At 47.1% G+C, this 20980-nt stretch overlaps 7 protein-coding genes across 7 annotated transcripts; 3 read left to right on the forward strand and 4 right to left on the reverse strand.

The window, feature by feature from the left end:
• Positions 1-1307: 1307 nt before the first annotated feature.
• Positions 1308-3377, forward strand: EYB26_001985 (uncharacterized protein; the record flags this gene model as incomplete). The annotated part of the gene is made up of 4 exons (XM_054261293.1): positions 1308-1499; positions 1580-1914; positions 1980-2976; positions 3045-3377. The coding sequence occupies 4 exons, from the start codon at positions 1308-1310 to the stop codon at positions 3375-3377; spliced, it is 1857 nt and encodes a 618-aa protein (XP_054117268.1).
• A 404-nt stretch (positions 3378-3781) lies between these two features.
• Positions 3782-5232, reverse strand: EYB26_001986 (uncharacterized protein; the record flags this gene model as incomplete). The annotated part of the gene is made up of 2 exons (XM_054261294.1): positions 3782-4967; positions 5024-5232. 2 exons carry the CDS (start codon positions 5230-5232, stop codon positions 3782-3784), a joined length of 1395 nt encoding a protein of 464 aa, XP_054117269.1.
• Positions 5233-6119: 887 nt separating this feature from the next.
• Positions 6120-6534, reverse strand: EYB26_001987 (uncharacterized protein; the record flags this gene model as incomplete). Its single annotated transcript, XM_054261295.1, has 4 exons — positions 6120-6207; positions 6284-6352; positions 6420-6460; positions 6520-6534. 4 exons carry the CDS (start codon positions 6532-6534, stop codon positions 6120-6122), a joined length of 213 nt encoding a protein of 70 aa, XP_054117270.1.
• A 2284-nt stretch (positions 6535-8818) lies between these two features.
• On the forward strand, positions 8819-12464 carry EYB26_001988 (uncharacterized protein; the record flags this gene model as incomplete). The annotated part of the gene is made up of 2 exons (XM_054261296.1): positions 8819-8876; positions 8968-12464. 2 exons carry the CDS (start codon positions 8819-8821, stop codon positions 12462-12464), a joined length of 3555 nt encoding a protein of 1184 aa, XP_054117271.1.
• Positions 12465-13719: 1255 nt separating this feature from the next.
• EYB26_001989 (uncharacterized protein) lies at positions 13720-15133 on the forward strand (the record flags this gene model as incomplete). The annotated part of the gene is made up of 2 exons (XM_054261297.1): positions 13720-14106; positions 14174-15133. 2 exons carry the CDS (start codon positions 13720-13722, stop codon positions 15131-15133), a joined length of 1347 nt encoding a protein of 448 aa, XP_054117272.1.
• A 508-nt stretch (positions 15134-15641) lies between these two features.
• On the reverse strand, positions 15642-17364 carry EYB26_001990 (uncharacterized protein; the record flags this gene model as incomplete). The annotated part of the gene is made up of 3 exons (XM_054261298.1): positions 15642-16531; positions 16591-16623; positions 16701-17364. 3 exons carry the CDS (start codon positions 17362-17364, stop codon positions 15642-15644), a joined length of 1587 nt encoding a protein of 528 aa, XP_054117273.1.
• Positions 17365-20167: 2803 nt separating this feature from the next.
• EYB26_001991 (uncharacterized protein) lies at positions 20168-20911 on the reverse strand (the record flags this gene model as incomplete). Its single annotated transcript, XM_054261299.1, has 2 exons — positions 20168-20209; positions 20279-20911. The coding sequence occupies 2 exons, from the start codon at positions 20909-20911 to the stop codon at positions 20168-20170; spliced, it is 675 nt and encodes a 224-aa protein (XP_054117274.1).
• Positions 20912-20980: the final 69 nt, after the last annotated feature.

Here is a 20980-nt window from a genome sequence, read left to right on the forward strand (position 1 = left end):
GGTTTCCATGTTTGTGGTAGCATATTTTTAGCATATTTTAGGGCTCTTCCAATCACAGACTTTTCACAAGTATGCCTCAACATTGCTACTCAAGTCCAGGCCCTTGCACAACATGTCACCTTGTCCTGAGATGTCTGGTCAGTGTGACAGTGGTCAAAACCATGGATTGAGCTATCTAGGTGCACCGAGTCTACAGGCAATATCAAACATGGAGAAGAAAAGGAAAGAAGAAAAAGAAGCTATCCGCCTAGCAAAGGATATTTATGCCTTCCCTTGTGTGAGGGCCTTTCCCAACTACGCACCGCTCAAGGAGCAATCCCAATATGGCACTGTCAGGGTTCGAAGCCCTATCGACGGGAATACCCTCCTCAGTCCTACCAGCTCTGCCAAGAATCTCCGCCACGGCGCCTTGGTGATAGCTTACCGTACGGCTGTCACAGTCAGACTACTTCCTAACTAGAGTCTTTGCCCGGTACTTGCTGCATCAAACACTCTTGTTTCGTATTGTAAGAGTGTTACTTTGTAATTCACTCTGTTAGGAAAGTCGATTCACACAGCTTCTGACTCCTGGTTACTCAGCTGTGCCTTGTTATACTCATTTACCTAGATAGGCAATAGGTCAGGGCACAACAGAGCACGTGACCAGTTTCTATCTGAAATATTGTTTGTTCGTCTTATATACAAATTAGTAGATGTCTGGATGAATGAGTTTGGTATTGTATGCTTAGTTTCACTCACTTCTGCTTACTATATTAGCTTTACACAGTGTTTATCTTTAAGAAGAGTGCACATCTATTTCTCAAGTCACATCTAATTCAACCATCAAAAGGCGTCCATGCTATCTATACTTGACTCAAGATATAGCTTAGATGGAGGTTATACTACTATCAAGTCTCTCCGGAAATTCCCTTCAATATCTAGCTACTCTACAGAGAAGAACGAGTTGGTTCATACACCCTCATGAATCCCAACGGTTCTACCCATGAAACTATTATCAACCATTTATAATTTTGTACACACCTGCGCAGCCACCCTGACAGAAACTGCAGTGTAAGGTTTATAAATGATGCTATAATATAACTCGTTCAGAGCTGCCCCCTGGTATACCTCTACCCTCCACTCGACACTGGGCGTTTGTTTGTATTCCAGCCTCTTCTTCTTCTTCTTCTTCTCTTGCTCTCGAGGATATATCCTTCTCCTCCCCTCCTCTACACTCTTCTCAACCTTTCCTCCTCATGTTTTGCTGTTCGTCTTTTTATCCTACTCACCTTCTCTCACACCTTATATTCTCTTCACACCCTTCAATCATGCCGTACGAGCCGTATACCTGGCTCTTACCTGCCAATCTGAATGGAACCCTGCGTCTTGTCTCGATAGTTCCTCGCGAAGACAGGCCTGGTGCCAACCTGGAAATGTGGGATCTTCCTGAAAACTTGATAGAGGGGCCATGTCGCCTCCTGGAATTGCCTTTGGAGGTCCTGATCAGTATACTACACCAGGTAAGCTTCCCTTTGTTTGCTCGAGAGTGAACAATTGGTGGATTGAAAAATTGATTATTTCTCTTTCTTTCCACCTGCAGATCGAAGACAAAGCAGATCTTTATGCCATGCTACGCGCTGCCCCTAGGCTTTACAATGTTATCATACCCATCTGGTGGAGCCACTTGACGATCAACCTTCGTACCGATAGATACCCTAAATCGGAGCCAACGGCTCTCTCGCGTTTACTCAAGGCGCATTCCCCGGAACTTGATCGTCTCCAGTTTGTCAAAAGCGTTGTTGTCAAGGGAACTTCACCTCCTTTAAACTGGTGCGTTCACCGCAACCGTATGTATGGGAAATTTTTCCAAAATATGAGCAATGAGATCGCGAGATTTTTGCGCCAATTGCGGCCCAACAGCCTAAAACACTTCAGGTAAGTGACATGTCTACTAAAAAGGCGACCTTCAGATTTCGACCATACTAACAAGATCCTTCCAGTTGGACTACGGGCACATGCATGGCGGATTCTTTGATCGCTCCATGGGGATGTTTGGCGACGACACAGCGAGACCTCGAAGAATTGAAGCTTGTGTTGAGTGCTAAGTGTCCCGACCAACAAAGCAGCTTGTACCTGGGCTCTTTCAGAAAGCTCAAATACCTATCTCTGCGAGGTCTTAAGTATCTACCTAAAGCTTCGTATTTCTACCAGTACCTAGAGGCTATGATGCTAGGCTCGTGCGCTACACTCAAAGAGTTGGAACTCGCTGTTGTCCCCGCCGAAGACGAGGCCCCCTATCGCGGCGTCTTGGATGGCAAGCAATTTTTCCCAGTCCGCGGGGCTGGCTCATCCTCTACACCAAGGGAAGTGCCAATTATATTCACAAGTTCCTGGTACAGCGAATTTGGCGAGCATTTCTTCCCAATTCACCCGAACACGGATGGTTTCCTGTTTCCCAATCTCCGTGTTCTACATCTGGAGATGGTATCCTTGGTGGGTTGTGCAGCTAGACTTGTCCAGACTATAGATGTGGCGTCCATGACTTCCTTGACGCTCCGTCAGTGCAAGGGCTGGGACGACCTCTGCAAGCTTATGATCCAGGCAGATGGACAGCTGAGTCTCCGCAAGCTCGAGTTGGAATATCTACACGCAGGACGGGATCCTAATGACTGCATCATCAACCTACTCGACCGCTGTTCCAAGATTGAGACCATCTCTATCTGCGACGGAGGTGAATGTTCTGAGGGGCTAGCACTGAAGATGTGGAAGTCGCTTTGTCGGGGGCGATCCAGCCTCCGAGGTCTGGTCCACCACCAAACTGACTTCATCTACAAAATTGATTGCTTGGGTCCTACCGTGGATCCTCGGGGTGATGTTTATATTGTTCATCAGCTTCTGAATAAACTCTCGGAATGCATTAATTCGCCAAAAGCCAACCCGTTTGCTGATGTCAATCTCGAGTTTCTCGGAATTTGCTGCTTCCCTACCGACATGTTGGTCAGTATCCCTTTTTCTACCTTAACACCTATTTTCCGTCCAGATACTAACAACACATACTGGTATAGGTAGGGATCCTCCACCCGCTTGCCGAGAAAAAGCGCCTGCGTGTCCTTCATTTCCGCAAGTCCGCATACGAAATGAACGCAATCATGAGTCTACGTCGAGCAATCGATCGCTTTGTCGTATGGGCTCTTGGTCACAATGGTATCCCATCCCTGGAAGTGGTCCTGTTCGGAGACTTTTCGGCCTATAGAGCGAAAAAGGGGGTCAACTGTCGCTATACTCGAACCGACGGCCAGTATCCCGGTTACGATGTCAAGGTTGATCCTGATATCTCTGATCTTCCGGAGTGTTACTTGTCCATGGCCAAAGCTTGCCCTAGTCAGTTCACTATGTGAGCATAGATGGGCGGTGATGCTTTGACGAGATCGAATATCGATATTGAATCAGGACAAGTTACGCCTTGATAGGACCTATGATATAATCCTCAAAATTAAATGAATATCGGCTGGTTTACTTTTCGTTTACTTGCTTTCTTTTCTTTTCTTTTCTTCACTCATGTCTTTTTCCCTCTATCTTGCGATGCCACCCCTTTCTTCTATCACATATTCTCAGTATTCCAGCACCAAGCAACCATAGCCAGGGCCCAGTTCAGTTAGTTCAAACAACGCAAGGGCCTATGTATTGTCGGTGCTCTTTCCAAAAATTTATGAATCAGGTCATCACTGCTTCATTCCAGTTCTATAGATATAGTCATGTCTAGCATCTTTCATACGGAGGAAGTACAGAGTATATATCGCGCTCACTCCCCTATCCGACCAACACCTGACAAAGTCAAATATACATCCGTTCCCCATCCCCACAGACTCTGAATCGCAATACTTCCTCCAAAATATTCAGCATAAGCCCTACTCAACGGCAAGCCGTAGCCCAATCCGGCAATTGTGCTGGTATTTCCACCACTGCCTGAAATCGTGTTCAGCGCGTCAATGTTGCCGTTATATTCACCGGCCGCATTGGCCTCGGAAAATGTCGTAAAGCTGTATGACCAGACCTGAGAAAGGATTTCAGGTCGAATGCCTCCGCCACGGTCGCGAATGCGGATTGTTATACTCTGAGAGGAAGTGTTGGTAAGACGAATGTTTTCATTAGCGACTAGAATCTCTTCTTCGGCGGATATGTCCACATCGCCATCTCGGGCATGATGTGGTGAGTAATTGATATGGTTGAGGTGATTGCCTGGAATATCTGGGGCAGCTGCTATAGTGACTTCAATAGGTTCTCGTTCATTCCCAGACTCAACGACTGCTCGGAATGCGTTCTTTAGTAACTCCGTGATTATATACTCCACGTGTACAGAGATGTAGGCAAAGCTTGCATCGGGCTCTCCGTTGATTTCAACAGTCGGACGAACTCCGTACTTCAGTTCGCAGATCTCGCTCACAAAATGCTCGCATGAGCGAACAATCTGTGATGGTTTTAGAGCAGTATCAATGACCCCAATGTAATTCGGAGATCCATGTTCTCGTTGTGAAAGTGGCGGGTTTGGATTCTCATCGCTAATCGGCTGCGATGCGAAGTGAAGTGCAAGATGCTGCTCGGCGATTAATCGGGTCCCAATTCGGGCTCGTAAATGTGAGTCCAGGAAGCGAGTGACTTCCTCCGCACTAATGTACTTTCTGCATTCCAGAAACCCTCTCGCCAACACAGGTATGGTGTTGGTGTGGGTATTTACAAGATCCGCCATCACTTCAGCGAATTGTTTCTCCTCTTCGAGGGTGGTGATTCGGCGTTGTTGGTAAGGGAGTAGTGTTGATAACGAATGAAGATAGTTGTTATATATTTGCGAAACGTGGGGGTTGGAGACCACGATAAACGGTAGATTTCTTAAACATTGTATGCGATAAGCTAGACGCGCAGGAAGAAGTGAAAGAGTGAAATTGGCCGAGTCAAGAAGAGCTTGTTTGGACAATGGAGGTTGGCCATGTCTGATGCATTGTCAGCAGTTTGGTCACCTCGTATGTCATTGGGGAGGTCGACTTACTTGAGAAGGTCTGCCAAAGTCAATGGCCGACGCCGTAGGGCTGCTAATCTAGCAATCTCATCCTCTGCCACATTGGTCCATGCTGGAGGCTTTCTCCAGCTTTCTGAAGTCGATGTCCAAGTGGAGTTACGTCGCAATTTGATGGATCGTGCGAATCCGCATCTTGAGCGTGGAAGGGTCCCTATAAGACGAGGAAGTTTATTTTCCATGACGTTTTAGTTTGCCATTATCACGGTATAATATATGTGAGGAGACGAAGAACAATACGAGGCAATGAATGATCAGATGAGATTGAGATTCAGATGTTGGTACCAGTCTGGAGTCAGAATTAAGAACTCCGCGAATAACCTGGCAGGTGAAACCCGTCGGTTGCCGCGCCGCTGTGCGTCATGGTCATGTGACCGCCCTTTATCCTGGCCAATCAGATTCCCGTTTTCTACTATCGGTCAAATGGATCCCAGTAGTCATGGTCATTATTATTCAAAAAGAACATGAAATGTTATCTGAAGAGGTAGATTGGAGCAATGGCCTATTCTAGCTTAGCTAGTCTTAGTAAGTATATCTATCTTGCCATTTTGCGTTGCATGATGGATGCAATGCAGGCCTTCACGCTTATCGCGGCTAGCATTTATATGTTGATAATTTAATCGTCCTACATACAACCGATTCTCGTATGATAAATGAACCCTGCCCGCGAGACTTGTAATAAGATCTACTATGCTGGAAGCAGTAGCTAGTTACTGGCTGCAGAACGAACTGAAGAACAGACTTCTTATTATGCATACAGGATCTGAATAATCAAAGCATGAATTTTCGTTATCGTCATGAAATGGGTGGAGGTTTGTTTATTCGCCAACGAAAAGAAAAAGGCAAGAGAGAATCAAGAACACCCAATCTAACCATTGTCTTCGAATAGTGACTTTCCCGATACCCAGTAATGCAATGCAAGTAGACTCGAATCGTGCAAGACGTAGATTGGTCAGACGCATGTCCTTCTATCCGGCAGCTTCACTGGAATAAGAAGGGTGTTTGGTGAATGTTCGCGGGCCTGATTTCTCTAGGCAGTCCTTTGATAAATAAACATGGCCGCTGTCACCTATTGGGTAGAGACCTGTCCGTCTTGCTCGACGTGGAGGTGTTCGTTGCTCTCGAGGACGCCCACGTGGTCGTCGGGGTACTCGACACTATGAAATAAGACAGTTAGCACACGGTATTGATGCAAGGTGTTGTTCACCTGAAGCAGAATAAGTGGCTACTCACGTGAATCCCTTGATCAAGGTGTATTCATGCTTGATAGTGCCTCCTTCGGAGCGAACCTTCTCCTTGGCCCTGTTGTAGGAAAAATTGTAATTAGAGTGTCGCTTCGATACTATGAAACGGTAGAAGGGGAAAGTACTTTTCAAGCTCGGCTGGAGAAGAAGACTCCTTGAGGGTGACCTAACAAGAATTTGGTGAGCCTGGTCTCTAGCAAATGTTTGGAACAACAAATGGCTTACGTTGTAGAGAGTCATGTTGTGTGTATGCGTATGTGTATGTCGCAATGAAATAGTTGAAGAGATCGAAAGATGAGTCAAGAGAGCAGTGGTGTGGGGTTTGTAAAATGATGGTGAGTGGGAGGAGAAGAGGAGAGAAAGGAAAGAGGAGAAAGAAGGCAGATATAAGGCTGTCACGGCACAGCCAAGTAATTTACCATTTATAAGGGGAACGAAAGGGGGAGGGGGACAAGGCAACCGCAAATCACGCCGCTGATTTGAGGGCGACGACTGGGTGAACCTTGGAAGTGTGCGTACTACGTCGTCTACGTCGTTGCTACCACACAAAGGAACCAGATAAGAAATTGCGTTTCATACGATTTGTCTCCATCTGTGACTCGATGGATTGAGCTATCTTATCAGTGAGCTCGGGCTGGCAGTTTCTGATGTCCGGTTTACGAGTCAACAAACTGAACTGTTACTGAACAGAGAGTATATACGGTAGTGCCCAGCCAGGCTCCTGAGAAGCGCCTCGTCATTACATTGCACGATATGGCCCTCACATGTCGAGATAGAAGAAACGGAGTGATCTCTGCCAAATTGGATGACTTCTTTTCATGGCGGACCTCCACGATGACGCACTTCTTGGCGCCCGTCGCGGGATCATCACGTGGCTGGCGTGTTTCTGGTGCTGTGCTCAGCTCAGCTCAGCTCAGCCCAGCCCATCCGAGTATCCGACATGCAAGCCATCCTACAGGTAAAACGTTGCCTTGACTCATGCCTGTCGAGTTCTTGCAGCTGAAGATGCGCGCAATTGACAGCCTTGGCGACAAGATGTCCATTTTACCTACAATGTTGACTTACTAATGTTTTGGAGATATTCGGCCGATCATACACCAACATGCCCTCTGTCCTTGCGGTCATCCCTAGACGGCATCTTTAGACCGTGCATTCTCGTATAATTTGTGCTTTCCGGCTGCTTCCAGTCTTTCAGAGTCTCCGGTCTTAACAGACTATAAACTTCTACACCTAGATGACGGCAAGTTGCGGCCATATCACCACCCTCCTTTCCTTCCCAGCCCCACTGCGACAGATCACCTGGCATAGATCGGCATCTTGTATGTCAAACACTCACCCAGTAACCTCATACTTACCTCCCTCCCGGGCACGCTGAAAGCGCGCAAAGGACGTCAATTTCCGCAAAGAATTCAAAATACTCTCCGCGTCGCGCGGGCGATGCCTCCATAAAGTACTTTCCTTGCTCGTCCAAGCCTGTAACCTGGAATACATTGAGAACGTCATGGACATCGAGCTCCGTCAAGCCGAATGGAATCACCGCGCGAGTCAAATTTGAGTGACAATGGAAATCAAAGGGCTCTCCGCCCATGAGTAAGTTCACATACGGGTCACACCGTGTTCCTAGCAAATCATGGACTCGGCCTCCCCAGTTAGTTGTTTCAAATCCTTCCCCCTTCGACTTTATTTCCTTCCATGTCCAGAACTCTATGCAATTGGCCACCTCCTAAGGAATCACCTGTTATAGTCATTAATGGCCGTAGATATGGGAGATTGGACAATAGGCGGTCGCCGACCGAAACATGTGAGCTGTGAATTTGGCGAGTTCGCGCAGCCCACATACGTTCTCACAGATTATTTGCGTTCCAGATATTGAGATCGCCCACTTGTGGTCCCTCTGGCGTCGTTATTCTACACAGTTGACCTGCGCGAACCATCCATGCCTGTCCAGAACATGGACAAATTATGAACTTGTTCTCCAACTTACGAGAATGTAATTCCTATGCCGTTGCTGCAATTTTGTGGTAAAGTAACGAGGATGCGTAGATGGGAGAGGAAGAAGGCCCGGTATATGCTGGTGACGGTCGTCGAGGAGATCGGGAAGTCATTGTGTGTTGTTTGGGAAATGCAGAACGGGAGTATGCGGGGTTTGATGGTAATATGGGATTCTTTGAAGATGCTTCTTGCAAAGCAGTGACAATCGGAAGAAAAAGTGCTGGACAACTCGATGATGGACTCAGTAAATCGAGTACACAGAGTTAACAGACTATCAGAGCTCATTGGCAGGCGGCATGAGCCACTTTCCTTATACACACTAGCGTCCCTCTGTATCTAAGCTTTGTATTCCGCGGACTGGAAGAAAGTTGTTCCGACCGATAAAAGCGGATATGAAGAAATTATTTTGAGATAAGTTGCATGGCTTTGATGAATTTGCAGCCGCTTTTTCCAGCACAACACACTCCAATTTCATTCATTGCAGGCCAGGAGAGACTTTGGACGGCATCTGTCGTCTTTTATTCCTCTCAAGATGGATGATCAGAAGAATCGGGCTCATCACAAGACGAAGGAGAAAAAGAAATATGAAGGTATGCTTGTTTGAAGAAACTTCTTTATTGACCTACATTTTGTCACCGGATAAATATAGTTTGACTGACACTTTCATTCTTTGACTTATAGGTCAGAACCCGAAAGCTTTTGCTTTCTCAAACCCTGGAAAGGGTAATAGACAAGCTGCAAGATCCCATGAACTCAAGGAAAAACGCCTACATGTACCTCTCGTCGACCGTCTCCCCGAGGAGGCACCGCCAATTATCGTCACAGTCGTTGGACCTCCCGGAGTTGGAAAGACTACACTGATCAAATCGTTAATAAGACGATACTCGAAACAAACATTAAGTTCTCCGACGGGTCCTCTTACGGTCGTTACATCCAAGCGACGACGCTTGACGTTCCTTGAATGCCCTTCAGATTCGTTGGCTAGCATGATCGATGTCGCCAAGATCGCAGATATAGTGTTGTTGATGATTGACGGCAATTACGGGTTTGAAATGGAGACCATGGAATTCCTAAACGTTCTGGCCTCCAGTGGTATGCCTGGTAACGTCTTTGGTATTCTTACCCACCTCGACTTGTTCAGGAAACAGAGCACATTGCAAGCAGCGAAGAAACGATTGAAACACCGTTTCTGGAGCGAACTATATCAAGGCGCAAAATTATTTTACCTGTCCGGTGTCGTCAATGGCCGGTACCCAGACCGTGAAATCCACAACCTATCTCGATTCCTCTCCGTGATGAAGAACCCACGTCCTCTTGTGTGGCGCAATTCGCATCCTTACGCTCTCGCCGATCGATTCCTCGACATCACCCCGCCCACTGAGATTGAAAAAGACCCAAAGTGCGATCGTACAATAGCATTGTATGGCTACTTGCGCGGAACCAATTTCCCCGCTCAAGGTGCTCGTGTCCATGTTCCTGGTGTCGGTGATCTCACAGTATCTGCTATTGAGTCTCTACCCGATCCTTGTCCTACACCTTTCATGGACCAGCAAATAGCCAAGGCGACGGGCAAAGGTGGAAGGAAGAGATTGGGTGAAAAGCAGAAATTGTTGTTTGCTCCAATGTCGGATGTTGGTGGTGTCTTGATCGATAAGGATGCCGTTTATATCGATGTCAAATCCGCGACCTTCAATCGGGAGCACGATGACTCCGACGACGAAAACAGGGGTCTAGGAGAACAGCTTGTCATGGGTTTACAAAATGAACGCAAACTGCTTGGAGAAGCTAAAGATAGTCTCCAGCTTTTCAAGGGAGGTGGAGCAATTTCTAAAGTGGATGGCGAAACAGACACTGGGCGAAAGGAAAAGCGCAATATCCGGGCAATGGATGCTACCGGTTACGTTTCTGAAGAAGAAGACGAAGGGTTTGGAAGTGAGGAAGCGGATGAGGATGATGAGGAAGGGATGGAGGGAGACTTGGGTGACGAGAATTCTGATGAGGAGCTGGAGTCCGACGATAATGAAGGTGAATTCGAAGCGCCATCGGACTTGACCCGGCATATTCGTGAGAAGCAGAACCGTGATAGCAAAGGGAAAGAAGGTGATTTTGCTTTCGCAGACAGTGATTCGGACCTGGGATCCATCTCTTCCGTTGAAGATCAGGAGTTTGACGATCCTGATGAGGATGAGGACGCATCAGAGAATGATGAAGACGGTGCTTTACGGTGGAAGAGCAATATGTTAGATAATGCCAAAGCTCTCCATGGGAAGAAGCCCGCATACCGCGTCATTGACCTTACCCGGATGCTCTACGACGAGTCTATCACGCCTGCTGAGGTGATAGCCAGATGGAAAGGTGAAGATAACGAGGATACGGAGGATATAGACGAGGATGAAGAAGAAGACTTCTTCAAAAAGACCAATGCTGAGAAGGAAGAAGAATGGGAAGATCGGACAATTCCCACCTTTGACTACGATGAGCTGGAGAAGAAATGGTCAGACCAAGATGCTGTCGAAACCTTACGACGTCGCTTTGCTTCGGCCAGACTAGGTGCTTCTGGCAGTGGCGACGAAGATGATGATCGCCCTGATGATGGACTATCTGACGAGGGGGATGGTGCTTTTGAGGATCTTGAGACCGGTGAAGTCTTCAATGGTTTTGATGAAGGCTCGGGTGATGAAGAAGAGAGTGAAGCTGAGGAGAAAGCTGAAGGCGAGGTGGACCTTGAAGCCGAGCGAGAGCGAAACGCCAAGAGGAAAGAAGAGCTTAAGCTGCGATTTGAAGAGGAGGATCGAGAGGGCTTCGCTAATGCCAGGAATGGTGATCGAAACGAAGGCAAAGACGACAACGAGTTTGGAGAAGATGACTGGTATGACGCTCAAAAGGCTCAGTTGCAAAAACAATTGGATATCAACCGTGCCGAGTTCGAGTCTCTTGACGCTATTTCTCGTGCTCGAGCGGAAGGTTTCCGAGCTGGTACCTATGCGCGAATTGTCTTGGAGAAGGTCCCATGTGAATTTTCGACCAAGTTTAATCCTCGATACCCAGTCCTTGTTGGTGGATTAGCACCAACAGAAGAACGTTTTGGCTACGTACAAGTGCGTATCAAACGACATAGGTGGCACAAGAAGATTCTCAAGACCAACGATCCGCTTATCTTCTCTCTCGGCTGGCGTCGCTTCCAGACTCTACCCATCTACAGTATCTCCGACTCGCGTACTCGCAACCGCATGTTGAAGTATACACCAGAGCACATGCACTGTTTCGGAACATTTTACGGGCCTCTAGTTGCTCCCAATACCGGTTTCTGTTGTGTGAATTCATTTTCGAACAAAATTCCGGGCTTCCGAATCGCCGCCACTGGTGTCGTTCTCAATGTAGATGAGAGCACCGAGATTGTGAAAAAACTGAAACTTACTGGTTATCCATATAAGATCTTCCGCAATACTGCTTTCATTCGTGACATGTTCAATTCTTCTTTGGAAATTGCCAAGTTTGAAGGTGCCGCCATTCGTACAGTGTCTGGTATCCGTGGTCAAATCAAGAGAGCTCTCAGCAAACCTGAAGGTCATTTCCGAGCTACTTTCGAGGACAAGATTCTAATGAGCGACATCGTCTTCCTCCGTGCCTGGTATCCGATTAAGCCTCACCGGTTCTACAATCCCGTCACGAATTTGTTGGATATCGATGAGAGTGCTCCCGAAGAAAACGGATGGCAGGGTATGCGATTGACTGGCGAGGTGCGCAGAGCCGAAGGAATCGCTACACCGCTTGAGAAGGACTCAAAGTATAAACCAGTTGAACGTCCTACGCGCCATTTCAACCCTCTCCGTGTCCCTCGACAACTCGCCAAGGACCTGCCCTACAAATCTCAGATTACTCAGATGCGACCCCGCAAAGAGCAGACATACATGCAGAAGCGAGCTGTTGTTCTAGGCGGAGAGGAGAAGAAGGCACGTGATCTCATGCAGAAACTCACCACCATGAACACCGAAAAGAGAACCAAACGTGCCGCAGCCCAGGAGGAGCGCCGAAAAGGATACCGCGCCAAAGTGGCAGAGAACTTGGCAAAGAAAGCCGAACGCGAGAAACGTGAGAAGAGTGAATACTGGAGACAAGAGGGCAAGAAACGGAAGAACACCGACGGAGATTCAGGCGGTGGTAAGAAGCGCAAGTGAGCGTTATGATATACTCGTTGATGCATTTTTGGCGTTCATTAGTCTGGTTTGGTTGTCTTTGTATGACACAAAAAGTTTGCAATATACCACCATCCATGTGTAAATATAGACAATTTGATCTCTGTCGTCAATTTACGCAAAAGTCGTATATATTCTTTTAACCTAACTGGCAACTTCATTCTACATAGTGTTTATTTAAATCCGCTGTCTCGTTCAGTAGTTATGCCTGAAATACAAGGCACTAAGGTGTCATGTGACCCGCGACACGGACGCGTTTCCCCGACCATCTTTCATTCTCGTCTTTCTTTTCCAACATTTTTATCCATCTCTCAACACCCGCCACAAACAACCATTGTTTGTCTTCTAATCAAATTTCCTATTGATAATATCTCCACTCAAATACAAGCCCTAATTACCCTGGACTCTTATGCCTCATAATTGAATCACAACCCCTCCATAATCACCTATACGTAACTCGTTTTATGCATCAGGACTTGGCCCCTCCTCGGCAACCTCGCGACGAGCAGCAAACCATTTCTACCAGCACCCAACGCAATGAAGCTCCTCTCATCCATGGCTTCTGTGCTTGTTCGGAAATATATACTACTTTGAGGAGTTTTCCCATCCTCCATTGCATTCCAGGCCGTTATTGGATTCTTTTCGAGTAATGGCCTCTCTTCTCTCCGGCGGAGGATGCCGGGCATTACCTTCGTCGCTCAACAGATCCTATCGGATAGTATTCGGTCTTTGTATAAGAAATATCCAGGGGTAAACTGTGGATATTCTGTAGTGTACATGGTGTAATTGCGTGGGTTATAAAATGTTGAACGTATCGCTCCCATGCCCACAGTTGAGGTATCTCGAGATTATTGGCATAGAAAATTTCCACCGTCAGTGGCCAGACAGCCTGTATTCAATTCCTGATGTGCCTGATTCACTATCGAAGAGACTCGTAGTGCTGCCTAAATCCTCGAAAAGCGACTGTTTGTGCATAGTTTAGGTTTGGGCGAGCGTGAGTGGTCATCGCGTGCAATTGGGGCGGGTCGTCACTGCCTGCTATGCATGCAGCAGTCCATGTGTACCCAGGCAACCCAGAATCCTTCAGACGTCTTGAACTTCAACCTTCATCGTTCTTTGCATGATTTCTTCACGGGTTCACCATATTTCGGGAGCATTGGGTCTATCTGTGGATATCGAGCAGACTAAGTAAACGGTCTTGCTGGCTCCGAACCGCCTCCCGCGTTTTTTTGTTGCGATGGATGCGAGCATTCTCACCTCAAAGGCAGCAACAACCATGTCAACAAATGCCGTCCCGGGCCAACAACGAATCGCAATACCAGCTACAGACAGCGACTCTAGGACCATAGCGAGCACAAGGAGCCAGAGAGAGTCATGGCAGCAGGCAGCTTATTCACAACCGTTTAGCCATGGCCACGTGAGAGGCCCAGCGGCGAGTCCCTCCAAGTCTCGAATTGACACTCGACCACCACCACCCCCACCCAGTCGAGGGCACAAGAGGAGCGCAACGGGCGAGATAAAAACGGCAGTATATGAGACTCAAAGCCGGGCACGACCTTCCAATGGAATTGACGGGCATTCGAGAACGACAAGCCTGGACTCCACGGGGAACAAAATTGCCGAGGTCAGCGATTGATTTGATTCCGATCCCTGTCAAATCGTAGTCAATTTACTGACAAGAGTGATAATAGTTATCTGCCCAACTCCGAGCTCGTTTATCGTATGCGGCCGCTAAGGTAGAACAGAGTCGGCAACTACGGCAGCATGGAGATAGCACACCGTCAAAGGGAAGCATATCCGGTGTGCAGAACACCATACAACCGGTACCGGAATCCCGTCAACTGCATAATGGGTCCTTGGGGATGTCACACTCTCAAATTTCAGACTCGACTATAAATGGGTCCATAGGTCAGCCTGGCGCAAACACGGCAAGGCAGTCATCATCCTTGTCACAGACTCCTAAGCTTGCTCCGCCAGTCGATATTGTTACAGGGGATAGGTTGAAGACCGCACGACGACGACCTAGCCCTAATGAAGCGGATGGTTTGGTTTCTCATACTTCAACACCACGGCATCGCCGATATCATTCGGAGCATGAAGGAAAGACTGGCCTTGAATCCAAATTGACCGGACCAGTTGATGCAACTCCATTGCGTCTCAAGAAAAATGCACAAGCTCTGACTCCCCTGTTACCAAGTAACGGATCGCCTGTAAAGCAAAGAACACCCTCTCAAAACGCTCTTATGGAGAAGGATGCTATAGAAACGCTTCTGTTCATGTCGAGTCCAGACAATTCGGGTTACCATTCCAGCACTCGAGCAAGAAAGTCCAGTATGAGCGTCAGTATTGAAGCGCAGATGGCGGCCAGCACGCAGAACTCGTCACAAGCGAGCAATACATCTGCGGCCAGGCAAATGCCAACATTCAACTTTTTTGATAACAACGCAATTCGGACTGCGGTTCCTGTGCCCATAATCGGTCATCATTCCGTTGGCTTAGAGGCACAGGCAGGTGATGAGATTGATCGACTGTTGGACCAAATGGAAGTCGATAAAGGCAGTGAGGCGGAATCGCACGTAATTCCTTATGATTTCGATCTTGGCGTCGATGACCAGTCTGGGTCCTACAACTTCGGGGGTGCCGACAGATGATGGTCCATTACGCCTCAGATATCGTATGGTGAGATACTTTTTCATGGTCGAATGGTTGTCAGTCAGTCTTCAGGGTCCAGGACGATGATATCGGATCTTGAAGAACAAGCGATTTCGGTTTTCGATAGTCATTATGGCAGTTGTAGCAGATGTTTCGACCTATGTGCGTTGCAAGCGTATCCTGTCGGTGATTTGTGGGCGCAGACCTAAGCTTTGAAAATCAAATGTCATTCTGGCATGCTAAAGCTAACAGGAAGAAAGATATACAAATGACTCCATCAAACTCCCCAAAAGAACATGCAAGTGGTATCCAGCCAGTCCAATCTGATGAAAATGTGCAAGAGGAGAACAACAGGACCAAGACAAATAAGAAAATAATGAAGCTATGGCAGAAGTGTAGTATCACTGAACCAACATCTGAACACAACAGCCAAGCGCTCACAATAGTCACCCGAGACAAGACATCCCACCACAATGCCCAGGGAAGAAAAGGCACCCTGCAGAGCAGCTATTGTTGAGCGTCGTTACGAAGATTCCGAGCTTCTTCCATCGATTTCACCTGCTTCTTCAGACGATTTATTTCTTCCTGAGCATCGTGGAGGGCGACCTCCACCTCCTCTAACTGACCAGGCCTAATTTGCCGGCCAGTTAGATCATCGCGATACCGACAGCGCTCTCCGTACTTTGCGCACAGAGAACACGCCGGGTACGCGTGATCACATGGCTGCTTTAGCTTGTTGCAACGTCGGCAAGCCATGCGAGGGGGCTTATAGTCGCTTGCCTTACCCCGAATTTCTTTCCCGGCATCAGAGACGTTATCGTCCCCGGAATAATAACCATTATCGTAGGGATCCCATCCCTCCGGCGCAGCTTGACGGACGGTCTCTACTGGAATGTGTGTCCGAGGATTTGCCTGTCGAGCCCTTCGGTTCGAGGTACTCGAAGAAGTGGCTCCTCCACCTCCAGAGAGAACCGTGCCTGCTGCGGGAGGGACAAATTGGTGAGATGCTGCTGCTCCAGGGGCTGTCGCAGACACTGTGGCTTCAGTTCCCTTCTTCCGATAGTACGACTTCTTAGGGATTATTTCACTCTTTAGATGTTGATATAGACTCTTGACCCCTTCTGGGCACGATGATTTGGCCCTTCGAAGTTTGAGTGCGTGACGATATCTGGCGTTCTCATTCACAATCTTCCGGGTATACTTGGGCCGAGTGGAATCGTCCCACTCGATTTTATGATTATGATCTGGGGTTATCACACGTCGTCGTTTACGACGAGAATCATCTTGTGTAAGATCATCGTTCGTCCCTTCGACTTCGGAACTATGCATTCGCTTCGCTGCCGCGCTTCCGAGCGTTTGGTCTCCTTCTGCAGAGATATCACTGAGTCGACGACTTACTATGGACGCACAAAGCATGTTAGCAACTATTATGATAAGCAAACCGCGGGAACCATACCTGCGCTCGCTTCACGTTTCGGGATCAAATTGCCTGTGTCTTTGTCAGCTCAGAGTACAGGTCAAGAGTGGTGGTTAAATCTAATCTTGGAGTTTGTGTCTGATGCTTACCTATCATATCGAAGGAGACAGGACTACCAGCAGTTTCCGAGGTGTTGGCGTAAGTTGACGCGGTTGTCGGTCGAGGATCGTTGTGCACAGGCGGGGAGAAATAGGAATCATGCATACCATGCATGTTGGCGTTTCCGTAAGAAGTCACCATCTCGGGATTCTGGCCTGCCATTGAATGTATAATCTGCTCTGACGCCGGTTGAGGATTTACGTTTTGACGGCCCAGAATTGGTTCAGGCCGTGGCCGAGGATTGGTCGTCTGGTATTCTGTCCGATAGGGGTTTTCATCCGACTGTGGCTGAAGATTCACATTCTGGTATCCAGTCCGATACGGATTCTCGTTTAACAGTGGTCGAAGAACATCTAATGGTCGATCAAGACCCAACCCGTTATTCGTATTCATATTGATGGCGGTGCTTGAAAGATCATCTGGATGAGTGTAGTTAATGAGAGCCCTGACGGCCTCAGCAAGGATCCCTTCACTCTCTTGCGCTTCATCCAAAATGGGTTGCAACCGAGGATCGTCGTTTTCTTGTAAAAATTCGTCAAAGAAGCTCATATCTGACCGGCCCCATGAACTCTCTTCGTTCGAGCCATCCAAGGATTGACCGAGTCCAAAGATGAGGTCCTCCAGGTCCTGAAACTCATCTTGGTGGAAGGACATGGTTGGAAGGATCGAAGTAGGAGGGAGTTGGAGAAACAAGAGAAGAAGTGTGGTGTCTGAAGAAGGTCGAATAAGGTCTTGGAAAACTCGTTGGCTTGTGAGTCAAGATAGAAGAATGATTTGCAAGATATTGAGATCGGTTATCAAGAATATGGAATATGGGATATGGGATATGGGATATGGGATATGTGTTGTGGAAAGGAAAAGGAGAGAGGGAGAGACTAACCCTCGGATTGCACTTAGAATACCCAGTTGGGCGCTGCTGAAAAGGGAAATTACATTTCGCATGTTTGTGCAAAAAGTGCCAAATGACTCTGATAGGCGGAAAGAGAGGTAGGCACTACTCTTTGTTTAGGAGATCAGTAGCCTACAATAAACATATTCAATGCTATCATAAGCCTATTCCAGCGAAATTTCCCTACATATTTACAAAACTCTTCCAGCACACTTTTTGCTAACTCTATTGAAAGTAGAGATTATGTGGGGTGATTGGAAATCCTGGCACTGATTTTGATAGCTACAAGTGAAAGCTTCATGAACCAGATTGTGATCAATGTGTGCTTTCTACTTTTGTTTCTTGGCCTCTTTATATAGCTCTTTTCAGAAAGTATCCTGTTGACATGTTTCTTGCGGGCATTCTTGTATGTTGACATCGAAAATTCCTAGAGCTGTCCTTCATATAAAGCAAGACATTTGCCATATTGCCAACTTTTCTAGCCGCCAGTCCAACTTGCTTATGGCATGAACGATTTTACATCCCCGAAAGCTTTCTTAACGACTCAAGGCCGACAATCGGTTCTTGACCACGATCGTTAATACGGGGGAACAAAACGTCCGGTATCGAGTGGAGCCCTTAAAAAACACGATCGTCGTCAAAGACACGATCATGAGGCATGCCGAGTTTTCCGCCACCGCGTTGAAATCAAAAAGTAATTTCGGCTTTCTTATCTCCTTTCCCCGTTCAAAATAGTGGCCCTGGTCTCTGAAATTGGGAGAGTACAAATTGTGGAGCTCTACGGCCTTATCATGGGAAAATGATGCTATCGTGTAAATTTCTTATCTCACGAGAGCTTTAACGAGCTACAGATTTGGCAGCAAAAGTGGGACTTGACGACGCTAATGCAAGACATACCAAACGTGCTCCAGGACAAGTTTGAGCATGGAGAGATTCCTATTGGCGTTGTGATTCAGGGCAGGATTTCCCAGACACGTAGTTGCCGAGTTTCCAGCGTTTATGGCGGATTCTACAGAAAGCTTATCAGGATCACTGCTGGCCAAATCTCACTTGTACACTCAATTTCTATGATATGGCATATTCTTGAGGTCAAACATGAAATGATATCCGAAGTTTCTATTAGATGGGCACACCGTACAGATGGAAAGATCAGGGCGATCTATCCTGCAGTCGCAGTAAGATGATCGAGTCGACAGACAAATTATCAGAGGTTCTCATCTGTGCTCATACATACGTGATTACAGTTTGATCAGCGAGTGAAAATAAGGCTAATAGATGAATCAACGTGACTCGAGAACTCAAGACTCAGCGCTTGTAGTTGACAATTAGCCCTAATTTCCGAAAGGAGTAAATGATGCTGCGCGGGTATCGAAAAAGTGGGCCCAGATGAATATCTCAATGATCGACCTTCTGAAATATTGTACGTAGAGTCGCCGACAATTTCTGAAGAATAGTTCCGAAATAGGAAATATTCTTCAACAATTTCCAGCAATTTCGTCAGGAGTCGTCCGCGTGTATGCACGTTTACAAACTACTGGACAGCAAATGGCCAGGAGGACGAAGAAGCTCCTGCCCATCGGAGAATATGTGTCACTCTTGCCCTATCAACTTCCCTGGAATTCGACATAAGGTCTCCACCAACGTAATCATGTTCTGGTAGTTGACATATGTACTTGTAGCTGTTATATTTCAGCTATTGTTTCAGGAAAATCACCGCTGGAGCGTTTCCATGGCAATTACAAAGGCTTTGTAACCATGAAAGGAAACGGCCTACTGTGTATTTCCAGTAACCTACATATTCACCGCATGATTCATGTTGTTTATCTATCGGAGACGAAAGAAGAATTTCATGACATACAATGCTTTGTTCAAATTCGCCACTCACTCCTTTTTAGACCTTTGTTCTTATATCAGAGCATAGAGAACCGATTTGAGGGTCTATCCCCCTAGGTTAGGATGCACAGACCGGCCAAACACTTGAGATTTATTTGCCAACAGCGCGGAGAATATTTTCAAAATTGTTTCTGAGCAGATTGATGTCTTCATTCAGATCTTTCATTCATCCCTGCCCTCCTCTGTCTCCGTCAGCTTATCTGCAAACTGTGTCGACACTGAGTTGACAAGCAGCCTGCTTATAAATCAGAATGAAGCTCTTGTTTGTCCTACGCTTGCTCGATCCTCTCAAACTGTTTGTCGAGCTTTCAGCGCCCAAGAAGTTCATCCCTTTTCCCCAGGGACGGAAGGTTATGACAGTCCTGTGTTCGTCGAGGTCCTCTGAGCTGCGACTTTCGAAAAATAATGATACAATTACAATTCACTACTCTACCATAGTCAGTACTCTACTGGAAGGAGAAATCCAGACACGAAGTTTGCGTCATGGAAAATAGGGGAAGTATGACATCCGGCTCGAGAAGCTCTATTTTGCTGAAATTGATACACATGAAATCTTAGTGACGACTGCCGATGTTCTATCTGTCTCTCTGGAACCTCTAGAAGTAAATACTATGTTACCTTTCTACCGTATCGGACAATGCAATCTCAAATCCTGCCTCTTCTATCCCATCTCAATCACTTCATGTTCTGCGGCACAAGCTCTATCCAGTATCCGTTCTATGATGATAAATGTCAGCCATATCCAAAACAACAATTATCAGCGAATGGAATCAAAGAGTGTTTTACCGGATCTTCAACAAACCCAATCTGCGAAAGCACATGCTTATATCCCGCATGCAGCTCCCCAATCCCAACACCAAACTTCTCACTCTCCCACTCTGTAATAGGTACATGCTCCCTCTCCGCAACACCCACATCCTTGAGCACCTTCACTCCATTCTCTGTGAGTCTCTTGAGCGCAGTAGGAACATCCGGCACCGTAAACCCAACATGCCCAAACCCTAGGAATGGGGCTACATTTCCATTCTGCAATTTATACTCCTCCTTGGACAATTTCTCCGTTCCATGGATATGCACCAACTCTATCAATCCCTTCGTCGTGGTTAAGACTTCATTCGAGACTGTGTTTTGAGCATATAGTTTGGGATCTGCGCGCTCGGCGTCGGTTTGGGGATGGCCCAGATAATAGATTGAGCAAGGGCCGGTGTTCATGGCGAACACTGTGCGGAGACCCATTAGGTCGATGTAAAAGTGAAGGGATTCGCTGGGGTCACGGATTCGGAGCATGAGGTGGTTCAGGTGAAAGCCTTCTGTTGTGTTGGGGGGAACTGCTGGGTCGAAGCCATGGCCGCCTGGGAGATGGCTTCCCACCGGTAGGGGGGGGAGGGGGGAGGGGAAGGAATTTGGCACTGGAGTCATTTTGCTTTCTTCAAGTATGAATGTAATCGATCTTAGATAAACGGTAAAGTCTTAAAAATGTCGATCGCA

The sequence above is a fragment of the Talaromyces marneffei genome, chromosome 1 (assembly GCF_009556855.1).
Source record: "Talaromyces marneffei chromosome 1, complete sequence".
In the NCBI taxonomy this organism is placed as follows: domain Eukaryota; kingdom Fungi; phylum Ascomycota; class Eurotiomycetes; order Eurotiales; family Trichocomaceae; genus Talaromyces; species Talaromyces marneffei.